The 18121-nt window shown below is 44.1% G+C and overlaps 1 protein-coding gene across 3 annotated transcripts in view; it reads right to left on the bottom strand.

Moving 5' to 3' along the window:
• Nucleotides 1-2054: 2054 nt before the first annotated feature.
• Nucleotides 2055-18121, bottom strand: part of LOC139387900 (glutamate receptor, ionotropic, kainate 1a) — a 99530-nt gene continuing 83463 nt past the window's right edge. Inside the window, exons 16-19 of one of the 3 annotated variants that reach the window (XR_011629233.1) lie at nucleotides 9444-9669; nucleotides 8826-9076; nucleotides 7581-7777; nucleotides 2163-2247 (exon numbers count right to left, since the gene is read on the bottom strand). Coding sequence is in view for 2 of the 3 variants with exons in the window: in XM_071134251.1 (XP_070990352.1) it covers nucleotides 2095-2247; nucleotides 8826-9076; nucleotides 9444-9669 (630 nt within the window). In the remaining variant the exon portion in view is untranslated. Of the gene's footprint in view, nucleotides 2248-7473; nucleotides 7778-8825; nucleotides 9077-9443; nucleotides 9670-18121 lie in introns of those variants that run through there. The other 2 variants (XM_071134251.1, XM_071134252.1) reach the window with 2 other exon arrangements.

Below are 18121 nucleotides of genomic sequence, written 5' to 3'. Positions count from 1 at the left end.
GAATGTGTGTCAACAAATACACCATATTCTGATATAATATAATACACCCAGATAATGACACCACCTTAACGTGTGAAGAAGCCGCGAATAAGATCAAGCCACTCTACCAGTTACAGGTGGAAAAAGGATCTACTTTCATTTTTTTTGTGTGTGATAGAAATTACCCAGTTGAATGGAGAAGGGGATTGTAAATACACGTAGTAATTGTTGATCCCTGGAGACGAATGGAAGCAAACTGAAAGTCATATCGACATGAAATGTATCGCACAGTAAGATATATAAATAACCTGGGTCGTTATTCAGAATTCTTAATTTGTGGGTCTTCAATTTGCATGGATGAAATTTGGAGACCCAAGTAAAAGGTTTCTGTAGGGCTAAACCCTGCCAAATTTGATGTATGCAAATTGGTGTATGCAAAGTGACGTATGCAAATTGGTGTATGCAAATCGATGTATGCAAATTGGTGTATGCAAATCGATGTATGCGCTTTACAGGGTTTGGATTATATGCCCGGGGCTTTTTCTCCATTTTGTTTTACAATTTGTATCATGTTAAATATTCGCCACTCTCGGGTGACAACGTCAGTCACTAATACCCACATACAGAGCCTTCAGAAAGTATTCCTACCCCTTGATTTATTCCACATTTTGTTGTGTCACCTGAATTCAAAATGGATAAAATATAAAACAAGTTTCTACACACAATACACCATAATGACAAAGTGAAAACCCGTTTTGTGAAATTTATGGAAAATGAAATACAGAAATATCAAATTTATATAAGTATTCCCACTCTTGAGTCAAAACAATGTAGAAGCACATTTGGAAGTGATTACAGCTGTGAGTCTCTGAGGACTTTCCACACCTGAATTGGGCAACATTTGCCCATTATTCTTTAGAAAATTCTTCAAGCTCTGTCAAATTGGTTGTTGATTGTTGCTAGGCAACCATTTTTAGGTCTTGCCATAGATTTTCATGTAGATTTAAGTCAAAACTGTAACTTGGCTACTCAGGAACATTCACTGTCTTCTTGGTATCCAACTCCAGTGTAGGTTTGACCTTGTGTTTTATGTTATTGTGCTGCTGAAAGGTGAATTCATCTCCCAGTGTCTGGTGGAAAGCAGACTGAACCAGGTTTACCTCTAGGATTTTGTCTGTGCTTAGCTCCCTTCCATTTATTTGTTTTACCCTGAAAAACTCCCCAGTCCTTAGTGATTACAAGAATACCCATAACATGATGCAGCCACCACTATGCTTGAACATATGGAGAGTGGTACTCATCACTGTGCTGTATTGGATTTGCCCCAAACATAACACTTTGTATTCAGGACAAAACGTGAATTGCTTTGTCAAATGTTTTGCAGTATTACTTTAGTGCCTTGATACAAACAGAGGAGGCATGTTTTGGAATATTTTTTTTCTGTACAGGCTTCCTTCTTTTTACTCAATTATTTTAGTATTGTGTAGAATGTTTTACTCCTGAACGTATTTAGGCATGTCATAACAAAAGGGTTGAATACTTATTGACTCAAGACATTTCAGCTTTTCATTTTTTTTAAATTAATAAATAAACATTTTTGAAAAACATTATTCTCCTTTGACATTAGTCCAGTGACCCCCCACAAATCTCAAAGTTAATCCATTTTAAATTCAGGCTGTAACAGAACAAAATGTGAACAAAGTCAAGGTGAAGATGCTGTAATCTGCAGTATCCCATGTCCTTCTCCGAGATCGAGCCATTTTGCCAAGTCTATGTGAGAACCAAAACATCCGGACTCGTGTCCCATCTTTGACCCCAAACGTTTCTACCTTGATATTTAACAGTCCAAGCCCTCTATGCCCTTTGGAAACAGCGGTGGTGTCCATAATAATATCACTGGGCGAGTTTACCACAGTGGGCTTCCCGATTGGGCTAACAGTAACAGAACTAACAGAACTAACAGACTACATTCACTTTATGGCCACAACATTAATACACACAATACCCCTTGGGAATATGGTTATCTGTAGTAGTACGATGGGGGGGGGGGGTCCAATAAGAGTCTGTTACAACCAGTGTTTTCCTCAGTTCATTAAAGCACAGGCGGGGATGTCCCTACGCCATAGTCTCTTTCCTCAGGATGCGTTTGGGGTGACAGAGGACGCTGGCCAATCCAGATCGTCCCCGGGGTCGTGACCTTCGCCTGATGGTTTTGTGACAGCGCAGAGAGATACCCAGCTCCTCCATGACAGAGCTAAAAGAGACACACTGCCCACCAAGAGAATTACATTTAGCCACCGCTAATGCTAATTAGCTCAGTATACCGGCTTTAGCATAGTCTCTAACAGACGCTAGGCTAATGGTATAACAGACGCTAGGCTAATGGTAGCGCTTAGTCATGATAGTGCTTAAAGAGACACACTGCCCACCAAGAGAACTACATTTAGCCACCGCTAATGCTAATTAGGCTACTCAGCATACCAGCTTTAGCATAGATTCGCTAACAGACGCTATGCTAACGGTAGCGCTGAGACATATTGGGGTGATAAAAGAGACACATCTGAATGAAACACAAGTGCTAAGATAGGCAACATCCTCATGTAGTTACAGTGAGTAGCTAGGCTAATTGTACAAGGCTAACCATGGCCCTGGAGTCAATCATAAAGCTCAGGAATTGGGCTACCCTAAGTCCTAGCGTTAGCAATGAGGCTAACAATGAACCCATGGATCTGGGCTAGCATTAGCAATAAGGCTAACAATAGCTCCAGAGAGCTGTATCAGTGTTACTAATCAGAGCATGACTCCAGGGCTGTAGGTTAGGGTTCGAATCAAATTATAATATTGATATTGGCAGTAATTGTGAGTAAAAAAATAATCATCTATCATATAACTAGTATTTTCCTTACAAAATCCAAACACTTTTTTTCTGGCAATCTTTCAATACCTGCCGAATTAATTATATAGTATTTGTTAATTAGTAAAAAAACTGTTAACCAAGAAACGCTGGAGGCTTTGGGAATTAATTGACTCAAATATTACATGACTATGGATGTATCCCAATTAGCACTCTCCTCCGTATATACTATAGTCCACTTCTTTTGACCCAAACCCTATGGGTTAGTCAACAGGAGTTCCCTATGAAGGCAATAGGATGCCAATTGAGACGCAGCATAGACAATCCCATTCATTTTGATTGGTTTTGATTGAACTTTTTCTCTGATATGGTGGACAGAACTTCTCAGTAATGATATCTCTCTGCGGTAACGTTCCCTTTTAACCTCTTGTCGGTATAAACAGGGTCGTCTCACTCTCCATTCCCTCTGTTGCTTGGCATGAGCCGCCCATATTTACTTACCATAATGCTAACGGGGCTGGGGAAGAGGAGGAAGAAGAGAAGGAAGAGGAATGGAAGACCCAGCAGGAGATCTATGGGCGGGGTTAAACTCCATCCAACCAATCAAATGATAGCAAACAGTGTTTAGACTGAACAGGTTATTTATGGGCCTGTACTATATTACATATTATAATTTGTGTGGCCGTAATATTGTCGTCTGTATGTTTTTTTTTTAATTAATTTGATCTTGCCTAGAGGAAGAATAAGGAGGTAGCCTCGTCATTTTAAACTTGAACTTTAAATCTTTTTTTTTAACAACTTTTATGCAATTACATTTGATTTAGCGTCACACACAAAAAAAACATTTAGAAACATACCTTATGTGATTATATTTCAACTTTATGTCACACAGTGTAATAATCCTACACCCTGGTGTACTTAGCCTGTTCTCAGTGTGTGTGTAGTTAGCCTGTTCTCAGTGTGTGTGTGTAGTTAGCCTGTTCTCAGTGTGTGTGTAGTTAGCCTGTTCTCAGTGTGTGTAGTTAGCCTGTTCTCAGTGTGTGTAGTTAGCCTGTTCTCAGTGTGTGTGTAGTTAGCCTGTTCTCAGTGTGTGTGTGTGTAGTTAGCCTGTTCTCAGTGTGTGTGTAGTTAGCCTGTTCTCAGTGTGTGTGTAGTTAGCCTGTTCTCAGTGTGTGTGTGTAGTTAGCCTGTTCTCAGTGTGTGTGTAGTTAGCCTGTTCTCAGTGTGTGTGTAGTTAGCCTGTTCTCAGTGTGTGTGTGTGTAGTTAGCCTGTTCTCAGTGTGTGTGTGTAGTTAGCCTGTTCTCAGTGTGTGTGTAGTTAGCCTGTTCTCAGTGTGTGTGTGTAGTTAGCCTGTTCTCAGTGTGTGTGTGTAGTTAGCCTGTTCTCAGTGTGTGTGTAGTTAGCCTGTTCTCAGTGTGCGTGTGTGTGTAGTTAGCCTGTTCTCAGTGTGTGTGTGTGTGTGTAGTTAGCCTGTTCTCAGTGTGTGTGTGTGTGTGTAGTTAGCCTGTTCTCAGTGTGTGTGTAGTTAGCCTGTTCTCAGTGTGTGTGTAGTTAGCCTGTTCTCAGTGTGTGTGTGTGTGTAGTTAGCCTGTTCTCAGTGTGTGTGTAGTTAGCCTGTTCTCAGTGTGTGTGTGTAGTTAGCCTGTTCTCAGTGTGTGTGTGTGTAGTTAGCCTGTTCTCAGTGTGTGTGTAGTTAGCCTGTTCTCAGTGTGTGTGTGTGTAGTTAGCCTGTTCTCAGTGTGTGTGTAGTTAGCCTGTTCTCAGTGTGCGTGTGTGTGTAGTTAGCCTGTTCTCAGTGTGTGTGTAGTTAGCCTGCTCTCAGTGTGTGTGTAGTTAGCCTGCTCTCAGTGTGTGTGTGTAGTTAGCCTGTTCTCAGTGTGCGTGTAGTTAGCCTGTTCTCAGTGTGTGTGTGTAGTTAGCCTGTTCTCAGTGTGCGTGTGTGTGTAGTTAGCCTGTTCTCAGTGTGTGTGTAGTTAGCCTGCTCTCAGTGTGTGTGTAGTTAGCCTGCTCTCAGTGTGCGTGTGTGTGTAGTTAGCCTGTTCTCAGTGTGCGTGTGTGTGTAGTTAGCCTAACCTCTACACACAGCTCAGCTTAACAAGGTTGTCTTGTTGAGATAAAAATCTATTTTTCAAGAGAGACCTGGGACCATATGTGACTCTATGTGAGTCTAACATACTGCAAGAGATGGGATTGGATCTCTCCACTATGGCTGAGTGGCTCTGTCCAATGGGGAGTGAAGACCCCTTAGTGTCTGAAAACAGTTCCCTATTCATTTAACAGACTCTCTTATCCAGAGTCACTTACAGTAGTGAGTCATTTAACAGACTCTCTTATCCAGAGTCACTTACAGTAGTGAGTCATTTAACAGACTCTCTTATCCAGAGTCACTTACAGTGGTGAGTCATTTAACAGACTCTCTTATCCAGAGTCACTTACAGTAGTGAGTCATTTAACAGACTCTCTTATCCAGAGTCACTTACAGTAGTGAGTCATTTAACAGACTCTCTTATCCAGTCACTTACAGTAGTGAGTCATTTAACAGACTCTCTGATCCAGAGTCACTTACAGTAATGAGTCATTTAACAGACTCTCTTATCCAGAGCCACTTACAGTAGTGAGTCATTTAACAGACTCTCTGATCCAGAGTTACTTACAGTAGTGAGTCATTTAACAGACTCTCTGATCCAGAGTCACTTACAGTAGTGAGTCATTTAACAGACTCTCTTATCCAGAGTCACTTACAGTAGTGAGTCATTTAACAGACTCTCTTATCCAGAGTCACTTACAGTAGTGAGTCATTTAACACACTCTCTGATCCAGAGTCACTTACAGTAGTGAGTCATTTAACAAACTCTCTTGTCCAGAGTCACTTACAGTAGTGAGTCATTTAACAGACTCTCTGATCCAGAGTCACTTACAGTAGTGAGTCATTTAACAGACTCTCTGATCCAGAGTCACTTACAGTAGTGAGTCATTTAACAGACTCTCTGATCCAGAGTCACTTACAGTAGTGAGTGTATATTTTTTTGTACTGGTCCCCTGTGGGAATCGGACCCACAACTCTGGCATTGCAAGCTGATTCAAATAACCGACTCATCAAACTTTGTTTGGTTAACCCTGGTGTAGCTAACATGAGTTGAACACAAGACATGGATGGATCTTTCCACGCTGGCTAAGTAGCTCTGTCCTGTGGGCAGTGAAATGGCACGTAGGAGGTTTTTGTTGTTGTTGATTTGGATAGTGTTGTTTTCTAAACTGGGGTTGACACCCACCGTACGACGCCATCAGTTTCGTTTTCTTACTTATTGCAAATATATATTTTAAAGCCCAGTTGACACTAGGTGACGTTAACCCTTTTGTTCACCCATGGTTCTGACCCAACAAAGCTGATGGAGGCCAGAAAACTATCGGACCAGTACCAGAGTTGGTAATCATGTTGTTGCTAGCTTACCATGTCATTGCTAACTGCTAACTATGCTATTGACAACCATGTTATTGCTAACCGCTAACTATGCTATTGATAACCAGGTTATTGCTAACTGCTAACTATGCTATTGATAACCAGTGTATTGCTTACCATGTCATTGCTAACTGCTAACTGTGCTATTGGCAACCATGTTATTGCTAACCGCTGACTACGCTATTGATAACCAGGTTATTGCTAACTGCTAACTATGCTATTGATAACCAGGTTATTGCTAACTATGCTATTGATAACCATGTTATTGCTAACCGCTAACTATGCTATTGATAACCAGGTTATTGCTAACTGCTAACTATGCTATTGATAACCAGTGTATTGCTTACCATGTCATTGCTAACTGCTAACTATGCTATTGATAACCAGTTTATTGCTAACTGCTACCTATGCTATTGATAACCAGGTTATTGCTAACCGCTAACTATGATATTGATAACCAGTTTATTGCTAACTGCTAACTATGCTATTTATAACCAGTTTATTGCTAACAGCTAACTATGCTATTGATAACCAGGTTATTGCTAACTGCTAACTATGCTATTGATAACCAGTTTATTGCTAACTGCTAACTATGCTATTGATAACCAGTTTATTGCTTATCATGTTCTTGTTAACAGCTAACTATGCTATTGATAACCAGTTTATTGCTTATCATGTTATTGCTAACCGTTTTAGAGATCAGTCAAATGTTACTAGCCACAGATACATTGAGTTGAAACAATGTCTAAAGCCCTAAATTGATGTAAGTATGAGTTGATACAATATAGTGGGGAGAACAAGTATTTGATACACTGCCGATTTTGCAGGTTTTCCTACTTACAAAGCATGTGGAGGTCTGTAATTTTTATCATAGGTACACTTCAACTGTGAGAGACGGAATCTAAAACAAAAATCCAGAAAATCACATTGTATGATTTTTAAGTAATTAATTAGCATTTTATTTCTTAGGAGAATTTACTAATGACTAATTTATAGGTCTAAAGATTTAATGAAAACACCCCTCCTCCCTCGAATTGATAAGAAACAAAGAATCTGCATGGCAATACACAATAATAATATGGTTTGTTGCTAAGGAACTTACTAAGGGGACTGAGAGAAACCCGACTACAGGACTCTGGGAGAGGCAGTATGAGGTCAGAGGACAGAGACTGGGGGGGGGGCGTAAACGGATGAAATACTCAAACAGCGGAACTAAGAAACCAGGACTTCACTACAGGTCGTAGGTCACGAACAGACAGACAGTGGGACGGACGTGTGTTACAAACCTAAACTTCTAGCGTGTGTGTGGCGGAGGCTAGCCTGGGCAGGGCTGGGGGGGTTGGGGAGGCTACTCTATGTCATCATCGTCCCCCAGCAGCCGACCACTCTCCAGGTCAGTGGACAGAGAGGTGGCAGAGGAGGAGGAGGCGCTGTCACGGCGCTGGAACTGGCGGGACTGAACCCCGTAGAAGAAACAAAAGGCCTGATGGGTTATAGGTGGGTTAGGGTTAGGGCAAGCATGATGGGTTATAGGTGGGTTAGGGCAGGCATGATGGGTTATAGGTGGGTTAGGGCAGGCATGATGGGTTTTAGGTGGGTTAGGGTTAGGGCAAGCATGATGGGTTATAGGTGGGTTAGGGTTAGGGCAGGCATGATGGGTTATAGGTGGGTTAGGGTTAGGGCAGGCATGATGGGTTTTAGGTGGGTTAGGGCAAGCATGATAGGTTATAGGTGGGTTAGGGCAGGCATGATGGGTTTTAGGTGGGTTAGGGCAAGCATGATAGGTTATAGGTGGGTTAGGGCAGGCATGATGGGTTATAGGTGGGTTAGGGTTAGGGCAGGCATGATGGGTTATAGGTGTGTTAGGGCAGGCATGATGGGTTTTAGGTGGGTTAGGGCAGGCATGATGGGTTATAGGTGGGTTAGAGCAGGCATGATGGGTTATAGGTGGGTTAGGGTTAGGTGGGGCGGATGGGGGACAGGCATGACAGAAATAGAGATGGAAAACAAACAGAAATAACAAAAAGGGGAAATTAGAAAATTAGACATGCACAGTCCCTATGGGACCCTATTCCCTATATCGTGCACTACTTTAGAATAGGGTGCCATAGGACTCTGGTCTAAAGTAGTGCACTATATAGGGAATAGGGTGCCATAGGGCTCTGGTCTAAAGTAGTGCACTATATAGGGAATAGGGTGCCATATAAGATGACGTTAGACAAATTCGTAACTGAAAACAAAGTCTTGATTACTTAATAACTATGTTTGTGTTGATGCTGTAATACCCGTGTCTATCAGGGTTGACGTTAAAGCAACGCTCCTCCTTATATTCAATAATGTTACCTGTTGAGAAAACATATCTGCAACAATAACAGTTTTTCATGTATCTGATATCTATAGAACCCAAAGCACTTCTCCTCCCCTCCACCTCCTCTGCATGCTGCAGTAACACATCCAGTCCAGTTGGAGGCGCTCCTCTCTCCTCCAGATCCATAACTCAGTCAGCAGAGAAATAGGTCCTCTTCACTCACCTCCTCTATGTCAGAGTTCTTCCTGGCCTTGTAGATGAACTCTCCGATGGCTACGAACACGGACAGGACGAGTCCGGCCGCCAGGACGATAAAGATGCCGCCGATGTTCTCCACGCCCAACGCGCTGGCTTCTTTGTTGTCCTCCTCAGGACAACCGTTCCCTCTCCACCACTTCTCCTTCATCATGTGAAGCTTCCCTTCTTCCTGGAGCTGCAGGATGGCTATGGTCACCTTGTCTCTGTAAGGGGAGCCTGGGGTATGACAGGAGAAGAGAGAAGGAAGTTGAGAGGAGGAGATAAGGCCCTCTATTATTCTACACAAGGTTGCAGTCTTCAAACACAGACATTTTTTTCTTCTTCAGTTCTACATATGGAAGAAGAACAAGAAGAAGAAGAACAAGAAGGAAAAGAACAAGAAGAAGTAGAAGAAGAAGAAGTAGAAGAAGAAGAAGAAGAACAACAAGAAGAAGAAGAACAAGAAGAAGAAGAAGAAGAAGAAGAAGTAGAAGTAGAAGAAGAACAACAATAAGAAGAAGAACAAGAAGAACAATAAGAAGAAGAACAAGAAGAAGAAGAACAATAAGAAAAAGAACAAGAAGAAGTAGAAGAATACTCTTACCTATTGGTGTTCCCACTCCGTAGCCCTTGGAGTCTATGAGTCCTCCTATCTGCGTGAGGTTACAGTTCCTCTGACTGATGTACTCTATGCTGGTGGACTCCATCAACATAGCGTAGTCTGTGGTCAGGACCCTGGTGATCCCCTCTCTGTTGTTCTTCACCAGAGCTGTGTTCTTCCTGCTGCTCATAAACGCCCACATCTTCTCATAGGTGGAGATCTTAGATTTCTAATGGACAACAACAACAAGGCATCTTCTCATTGGTGGAGATCTTAGATGTCTGATGGACAACAACAACAAGGCATCTTCTCATTGGTGGAGATCTTAGATGTCTAATGGACAACAACAACAAGGCATCTTCTCATTGGTGGAGATCTTAGATTTATAATGGACAACAACAACAAGGCATCTTCTCATTGGTGGAGATCTTAGATTTATAATGGACAACAACAACAAGGCATCTTCTCATTGGTGGAGATCTTAGATGTCTGTTGGACAACAACAACAAGGCATCTTCTCATTGGTGGAGATCTTAGATGTCTGTTGGACAACAAAACAGGTATTCTAATACACTACCGTTCAAAGGTTTGGGGTCACTTAGAAATGTCCTTGTTTTTGAAAGAAAAGCATTTTTTTTGTCCATTAAAATAACATCAAATTGATCAGAAATACAGTGCACACATTGTTAGTGTTCTAAATGACTATTTTAGCTGGAAACGGCAGATTTTTAATGGAATATCTACATAGGAGTACAGAGGCCCATTATCAGCAACCATTTTGAGCCTGTAATCGAACCCACAAATGCTGTTGCACCAGATACTCAACTAGTCTAAAGAAGGACAGTTTTATTGCTTCTTTAATCAGGACAACAGTTTTCAGCTGTGCTAACATAAATGCAAAAGGGTTTTCTAATGATCAATTAGCCTTTTTAAAATTATAAACTTGGATTAGCTAACACAACGTGTCATTGGAACACAGGAGGGATGGTTGCTGATTGTGGGCCTTGACACCTATTTTTTATTCTATTTTATTTATCCGTTATTTTACCAGTTAAGTTGACTGAGAACAACGTTCTCATTTGCAGCAACGACCTGGGGAATAGTTACAGGGGAGAGGAGGGGGGATGAATGAGACAATTGTAAACTGTAGATGCTGCATTATGTAATTATTCCATTAAAAATCAGCTGTTTCCAGCTACAACATTAATTTACAACACTAACAACGTCTACGCTGTATTTCTGAACAATTTGATGTTATTTTAGTGGGACACAATTTTCTAAAAAACTTTTCTTTCAAAAATAAAAACCCCAAACTTTTGAACGGTAGTGTGAGCGTATACAATGTGTATAAAACAATTATTACTATACATTGTTACCTGATAAATAAACACTGAAGTTCTTGTGTCAGAACTATTACATGACAGGAAGACACAATTTCCATCTATTTGTTTATGGTCAGTTTCATCCTTATAGATTATAAATAAACATCAAGCTTGTTGTGTCTGATAGTAACTCCCTCCCTCTGTGAGTCCCAGGGTGGCTGAGGTCCTGTTGATTGTGTCTGTCCTTCCTTCTCTGTCTGTGTGTGTGTGTGTGTGTGTGTATGTCCTGTGTCTATATCTGTGTGTGTGTGTCCCTCCCAGTGAAAGGAAACAGGACAGCTGTGTGCTAAATCTCTTGCTGTTTCAATTTGTTGTGTCCCTCCACAGCGCTGTTCCCTCCCATCCATGGAGGAGTAATCAGACGCTGCAATCTGAGGGATAAAGCCCCACCCGGATCAACCCTGCTGGGCCACACACCGCCACGGGGTGGATGGTTGGAGGAGCCTCACAGGTTATCTAACACACACACACACACACACACACACACACACACACACACACACACACACACACACACACTCACGCTCACACACACACACACACACACACACACACACACACACACACACACACACACACACAGTACAGTACAATGACGCACACAAAGCTAAGCACAATGTTTTATGGGTCTTGCTATACAGAGTATACAAAACATTAAGAACAGCTGCTCTTTCCATGACACAGACTGACCAGGTGAATCCAGGTGAAAGATATGATCCCTTATTGATGTCAGCTGTTAAATCCATTTCATATCAGTGTAGATGAAAGGGGAGGAGACGGGTTAAAGAAGGAGTTTTAAGCCTTGAGACAATTGAGACATGGATTGTGTATGAGTGCCATTCAGAGGGTGAATGGGCAAGACAACAACTTTAAGTGCCTTTGAACGGGGTATGGTAGTAGGTGCCAGGCGAACCGGTTTGTGCCATGAACTGCAACGCTGCTGGGTTTTTCACGCTCAACAGTTTCCCGCGTGTATCTAGAATGGTCCACCACCCAAAAGGACATCCAGCCAACTTGTCACAACTGTGGGAAGCATTGGAGTCAACATGGACCAGCATCCCTGTGGAACGCTTTAGACACCTTGTAGAGTCCATGTCCCCGACGAATTGAGGCTGTTCTGAGGGCTAAAGGGGGTGGTGGGGGGGGGGGGGGGGGGTGTATGAGGGGTGCAACTCAATATTAGGATGGTGTTCTTAATGTTTGGTATACTCACTGTATACCGGAATAAGGTTGCTAGATCGAATATTGCTAGATTGATTCTCCGAGCTGACTAAGGTAAAAAAATCTGTCGTTCTGCCCCCTGAACGAGGCAGTTAACCCACTGTTCCCCTGAACAAGGCAGTTAACCCACTGTTCCCCTGAACAAGGCAGTTTAACCCACTGTTCCCCTGAACAAGGCAGTTAACCCACTGTTCCCCTGAACGAGGCAGTTAACCCACTGTTCCCCTGAACAAGGCAGTTAACCCTCTGTTCCCCTGAACGAGGCAGTTAACCCACTGTTCCCCTGAACAAGGCAGTTTAACCCACTGTTCCCCTGAACAAGGCAGTTTAACCCACTGTTCCCCTGAACAACGCAGTTAACCCACTGTTCCCCTGAACAAGGCAGTTTAACCCACTGTTCCCCTGAACAAGGCAGTTTAACCCACTGTTCCCCTGAACAAGGCAGTTAACCCACTGTTCCCCTGAACAAGGCAGTTAACCCACTGTTCCCCTGAACAAGGCAGTTAACCCACTGTTCCCCTGAACAAGGCAGTTAACCCACTGTTCCCCTGAACAAGGCAGTTAACCCACTGTTCCCCTGAACAAGGCAGTTAACCCACTGTTCCCCTGAACAAGGCAGTTAACCCACTGTTCCCCTGAACAAGGCAGTTAACCCACTGTTCCCCTGAACAAGGCAGTTAACCCACTGTTCCCCTGAAACAAGGCAGTTAACCCACTGTTCCCCTGAACAAGGCAGTTAACCCACTGTTCCCCTGAACAAGGCAGTTAACCCACTGTTCCCCTGAACAAGGCAGTTAACCCACTGTTCCCCTGAACAAGGCAGTTAACCCACTGTTCCCCTGAAACAAGGCAGTTATCCCACTGTTCCCCTGAACAAGGCAGTTAACCCACTGTTCCCCTGAAACAAGGCAGTTAACCCACTGTTCCCCTGAACAAGGCAGTTAACCCACTGTTCCCCTGAAACAAGGCAGTTAACCCACTGTTCCCCTGAAACAAGGCAGTTAACCCACTGTTCCCCTGAAACAAGGCAGTTAACCCACTGTTCCCCTGAACAAGGCAGTTAACCCACTGTTCCCCTGAAACAAGGCAGTTAACCCACTGTTCCCCTGAAACAAGGCAGTTAACCCACTGTTCCCCTGAACAAGGCAGTTAACCCACTGTTCCCCTGAAACAAGGCAGTTAATCCACTGTTCCCCTGAAACAAGGCAGTTAACCCACTGTTCCCCCGAACAAGGAGGTTAACCCCCTGTTCCCCTGAACAAGGCAGTTAACCCACTGTTCCCCTGAACAATGCAGTTAACCCACTGTTCCCCTGAACAAGGCAGTTAACCCACTGTTCCCCTGAACAAGGCAGTTAACCCACTGTTCCCCTGAAACAAGGCAGTTAACCCACTGTTCCCCTGAACAAGGCAGTTAACCCACTGTTCCCCTGAACAAGGCAGTTAACCCACTGTTCCCCTGAACAAGGCAGTTAACCCACTGTTCCCCTGAACAAGGCAGTTAACCCACTGTTCCCCTGAAACAAGGCAGTTAACCCACTGTTCCCCTGAACAAGGCAGTTAACCCACTGTTCCCCTGAAACAAGGCAGTTAACCCACTGTTCCCCTGGACAAGGCAGTTAACCCACTGTTCCCCTGAAACAAGGCAGTTAACCCACTGTTCCCCTGAAACAAGGCAGTTAACCCACTGTTCCCCTGAACAAGGCAGTTAACCCACTGTTCCCCTGAAACAAGGCAGTTAACCCACTGTTCCCCTGAAACAAGGCAGTTAACCCACTGTTCCCCTGAACAAGGCAGTTAACCCACTGTTCCCCTGAAACAAGGCAGTTAACCCACTGTTCCCCTGAAACAAGGCAGTTAACCCACTGTTCCCCCGAACAAGGCAGTTAACCCCCTGTTCCCCTGAACAAGGCAGTTAACCCACTGTTCCCCTGAACAATGCAGTTAACCCACTGTTCCCCTGAACAAGGCAGTTAACCCACTGTTCTCCTGAACAAGGCAGTTAACCCACTGTTCCCCTGAAACAAGGCAGTTAACCCACTGTTCCCCTGAACAAGGCAGTTAACCTACTGTTTCCCTGAAACAAGGCAGTTAACCCACTGTTCCCCTGAAACAAGGCAGTTAACCCACTGTTCCCCTGAACAAGGCAGTTAACCCACTGTTCCCCTGAAACAAGGCAGTTAACCCACTGTTCCCCTGAAACAAGGCAGTTAACACACTGTTCCCCTGAAACAAGGCAGTTAACCCACTGTTCCCCTGAAACAAGGCAGTTAACCCACTGTTCCCCTGAAACAAGGCAGTTAACCCACTGTTCCCCTGAAACAAGGCAGTTAACCCACTGTTCCCCTGAACAAGGCAGTTAACCCACTGTTCCCCTGAAACAAGGCAGTTAACTCACTGTTCCCCTGAAACAAGGCAGTTAACCTACTGTTCCCCTGAACAAGGCAGTTAACCCCACTGTTCCCCTGAACAAGGCAGTTAACCCACTGTTCCCCTGGACAAGGCAGTTAACCCCACTGTTCCCCTGAACAAGGCAGTTAACCCACTGTTCCCCTGAACAAGGCAGTTAACCCACTGTTCCCCTGAACAAGGCTGGATGAGGTGTGAAGATAACAGAACATCGTGGAATAGGTCAAAGGTCCCGAAACGGTGAAAAATCATGTTTTTTCATCAAATTGGATGATATTTGTATGAAACCAGTTCACAAAGTAAAGTGACCAAAGTATAAACAATGACGGTAGCTGGTACATAGATTTGATTATAAAGCTTCTAGTCTCCCTGTGTCACAAACACTTGGATTCATTCCAGTACACAGTATTGTATACTTGTACATTCCCTTATGTCTAACCTTCTCAGGTGACTCAGGCTTTACTCATTTTGATGAAGAAGTGTATTCTGTAATTAGCTACAAAACAATATCATTTAAATGGTGTATTTCTGCTGTTTGTCTGATAGACAACAGTTCCATGATTAGCTCTGTTGACCATGAGAGCATTTGTCAGAGAGAAAAAAAATGGGTTGAGACTCAGAATGACACGTGACTCATTGTTTACCTTGTTACCTGGCAACCACCACAAGGATCTTTTTCCAAAAAAAAAAAAAAGCTGTCAGTCAAAAACGAGTTCATGAATATAAACTCCCCGCCCACTCAGCCTGTTCTCCCCGATAGTTAGAGAGATGAGAGAAAATGACGAGCATTTTAATAGCGTACAAATATTACGAGTGATGTTTTGGTCATTCAAACTAGGAGGACTGTGCGGGACAGATGAGGTATTGAATAAGAGAACACAGTAGGGTTGGGTTGAGGTAGAAACTACAGAGAGATGCAGAGATGGGACCTTTAATCTAATTTAAACACCAGCAGTCAGAGCAGCTTACCGATCACTGTACCCATCTGTAAATAGCCCACCCAACTACCTCATCCCCATATGTTTTGTTTGTTTGTTTGTTTGTTGCTCTTTGCCACCCCAGTATCTCTACTTGCACATTCATCATCTGCACATCTATCACTCCAGTGTTAATTGCTAAAATGTAATTACTTCGCCACTATGGGCTATTTTATAGCCTAACCTTACTACATTTGCACACACCGTACATAGATTTTTCTATTGTGTTTATGTCTGTGCGTTTGTTTATTTATTAACTCTGTGTTTATTGTTTTGTGTCGTAACAACTGCTTTGCTTTATCTTGGCCAGATTGTAAATGAGAACTTCTTCTCAACCGGCCTACCAGATTTAAATAAAGGTGAAATTAAATTAAATTAAATAAATAAAAATCTAAAAGTTAACTGGGAATATTATTGGTAAACTAACAGAGGGAGACCGGTCGTACACTGTGAACTAATACACGGCTCTATGCGTGTGGCCAGTATATCACTCTAAATCTCTGGTTAAAACTAAAAAGTTCCTCCATAAACAATTAAAGAAGGGTAACAAGAGCAAAAAAATGTCAGTCTCTCTTTCTCACCTTGAAGAAGGTGGACCCTTTCCTGAGCAAGCTGTATTCTATACGGGTCTGTTTAGCCATCAGTGGAGTCTATCAGAGCGTCCATTCTCTCCACCCAAACACACCTACAGCCCTCCCCCCTATTTAAACACACACACACACACACACACACACACACACACACACACACACACACACACACACACACACACACACACACACCAGACCAGGGGAGGAAAGACCTTGGACCATTGTTACTCTAACTTCCGCGACGCATATAAGGCCCTGCCCCGCCCCCCTTTCGGAAAAGCTGACCACGACTCCATTTTGTTGATCCCTGCCTACAGACAGAAACTAAAACAAGAGGCTCCCACGCTGAGGTCTGTCCAACGCTGGTCCGACCAAGCTGACTCCACACTCCAAGACTGCTTCCATCACGTGGACTGGGAGATGTTTCGTATTGCGTCAGATAACAACATTGACGAATACGCTGATTCGGTGTGCGAGTTCATTAGAACGTGCGTTGAAGATGTCGTTCCCATAGCAACGATTAAAACATTCCCTAACCAGAAACCGTGGATTGATGGCAGCATTCGTGTGAAACTGAAAGCGCGAACCACTGCTTTTAATCAGGGCAAGGTGTCTGGTAACATGACCGAATACAAACAGTGCAGCTATTCCCTCCGCAAGGCTATCAAACAAGCTAAGCGCCAGTACAGAGACAAAGTAGAATCTCAATTCAACGGCTCAGACACAAGAGGCATGTGGCAGGGTCTACAGTCAATCACGGACTACAGGAAGAAACCCAGCCCAGTCACGGACCAGGATGTCTTGCTCCCAGGCAGACTAAATAACTTTTTTGCCCGCTTTGAGGACAATACAGTGCCACTGACACGGCCTGCAACGAAAACATGCGGTCTCTCCTTCACTGCAGCCGAGGTGAGTAAGACTTTTAAACGTGTTAACCCTCGCAAGGCTGCAGGCCCAGATGGCATCCCCAGCCGCGCCCTCAGAGCATGCGCAGACCAGCTGGCCGGTGTGTTTACGGACATATTCAATCAATCCCTATACCAGTCTGCTGTTCCCACATGCTTCAAGAGGGCCACCATTGTTCCTGTTCCCAAGAAAGCTAAGGTAACTGAGCTAAATGACTACCGCCCCGTAGCACTCACATCCGTCATCATGAAGTGCTTTGAGAGACTAGTCAAGGACCATATCACCTCCACCCTACCTGACACCCTAGACCCACTCCAATTTGCTTACCGCCCTAATAGGTCCACAGACGATGCAATCTCAACCACACTGCACACTGCCCTAACCCATCTGGACAAGAGGAATACCTATGTGAGAATGCTGTTCATCGACTACAGCTCGGCATTCAACACCATAGTACCCTCCAAGCTCGTCATCAAGCTCGAGACCCTGGGTCTCGACCCCGCCCTGTGCAACTGGGTACTGGACTTCCTGACGGGCCGCCCCCAGGTGGTGAGGGTAGGCAACAACATCTCCTCCCCGCTGATCCTCAACACTGGGGCCCCACAAGGTTGCGTTCTGAGCCCTCTCCTGTACTCCCTGTTCACCCACGACTGCGTGGCCACGCACGCCTCCAACTCAATCATCAAGTTTGCGGACGACACAACAGTGGTAGGCTTGATTACCAACAACGATGAGACGGCCTACAGGGAGGAGGTGAGGGCCCTCGGAGTGTGGTGTCAGGAAAACAACCTCACACTCAACGTCAACAAAACTAAGGAGATGATTGTGGACTTCAGGAAACAGCAGAGGGAACACCCCCCTATCCACATCGATGGAACAGTAGTGGAGAGGGTAGCAAGTTTTAAGTTCCTCGGCATACACATCACAGACAAACTGAATTGGTCCACTCACACAGACAGCATCGTGAAGAAGGCGCAGCAGCGCCTCTTCAACCTCAGGAGGCTGAAGAAATTCGGCTTGTCACCAAAAGCACTCACAAACTTCTACAGATGCACAATCGAGAGCATCCTGGCGGGCTGTATCACCGCCTGGTATGGCAACTGCACCGCCCTCAACCGTAAGGCTCTCCAGAGGGTAGTGAGGTCTGCACAACGCATCACCGGGGGCAAACTACCTGCCCTCCAGGACACCTACACC

Source organism: Oncorhynchus clarkii, chromosome 29, assembly GCF_045791955.1.
Source record: "Oncorhynchus clarkii lewisi isolate Uvic-CL-2024 chromosome 29, UVic_Ocla_1.0, whole genome shotgun sequence".
Lineage (NCBI taxonomy): Eukaryota > Metazoa > Chordata > Actinopteri > Salmoniformes > Salmonidae > Oncorhynchus > Oncorhynchus clarkii.
Note: the sequence above shows the minus strand (reverse complement) of the source record. Positions and strands in the feature narration are given on the sequence as shown.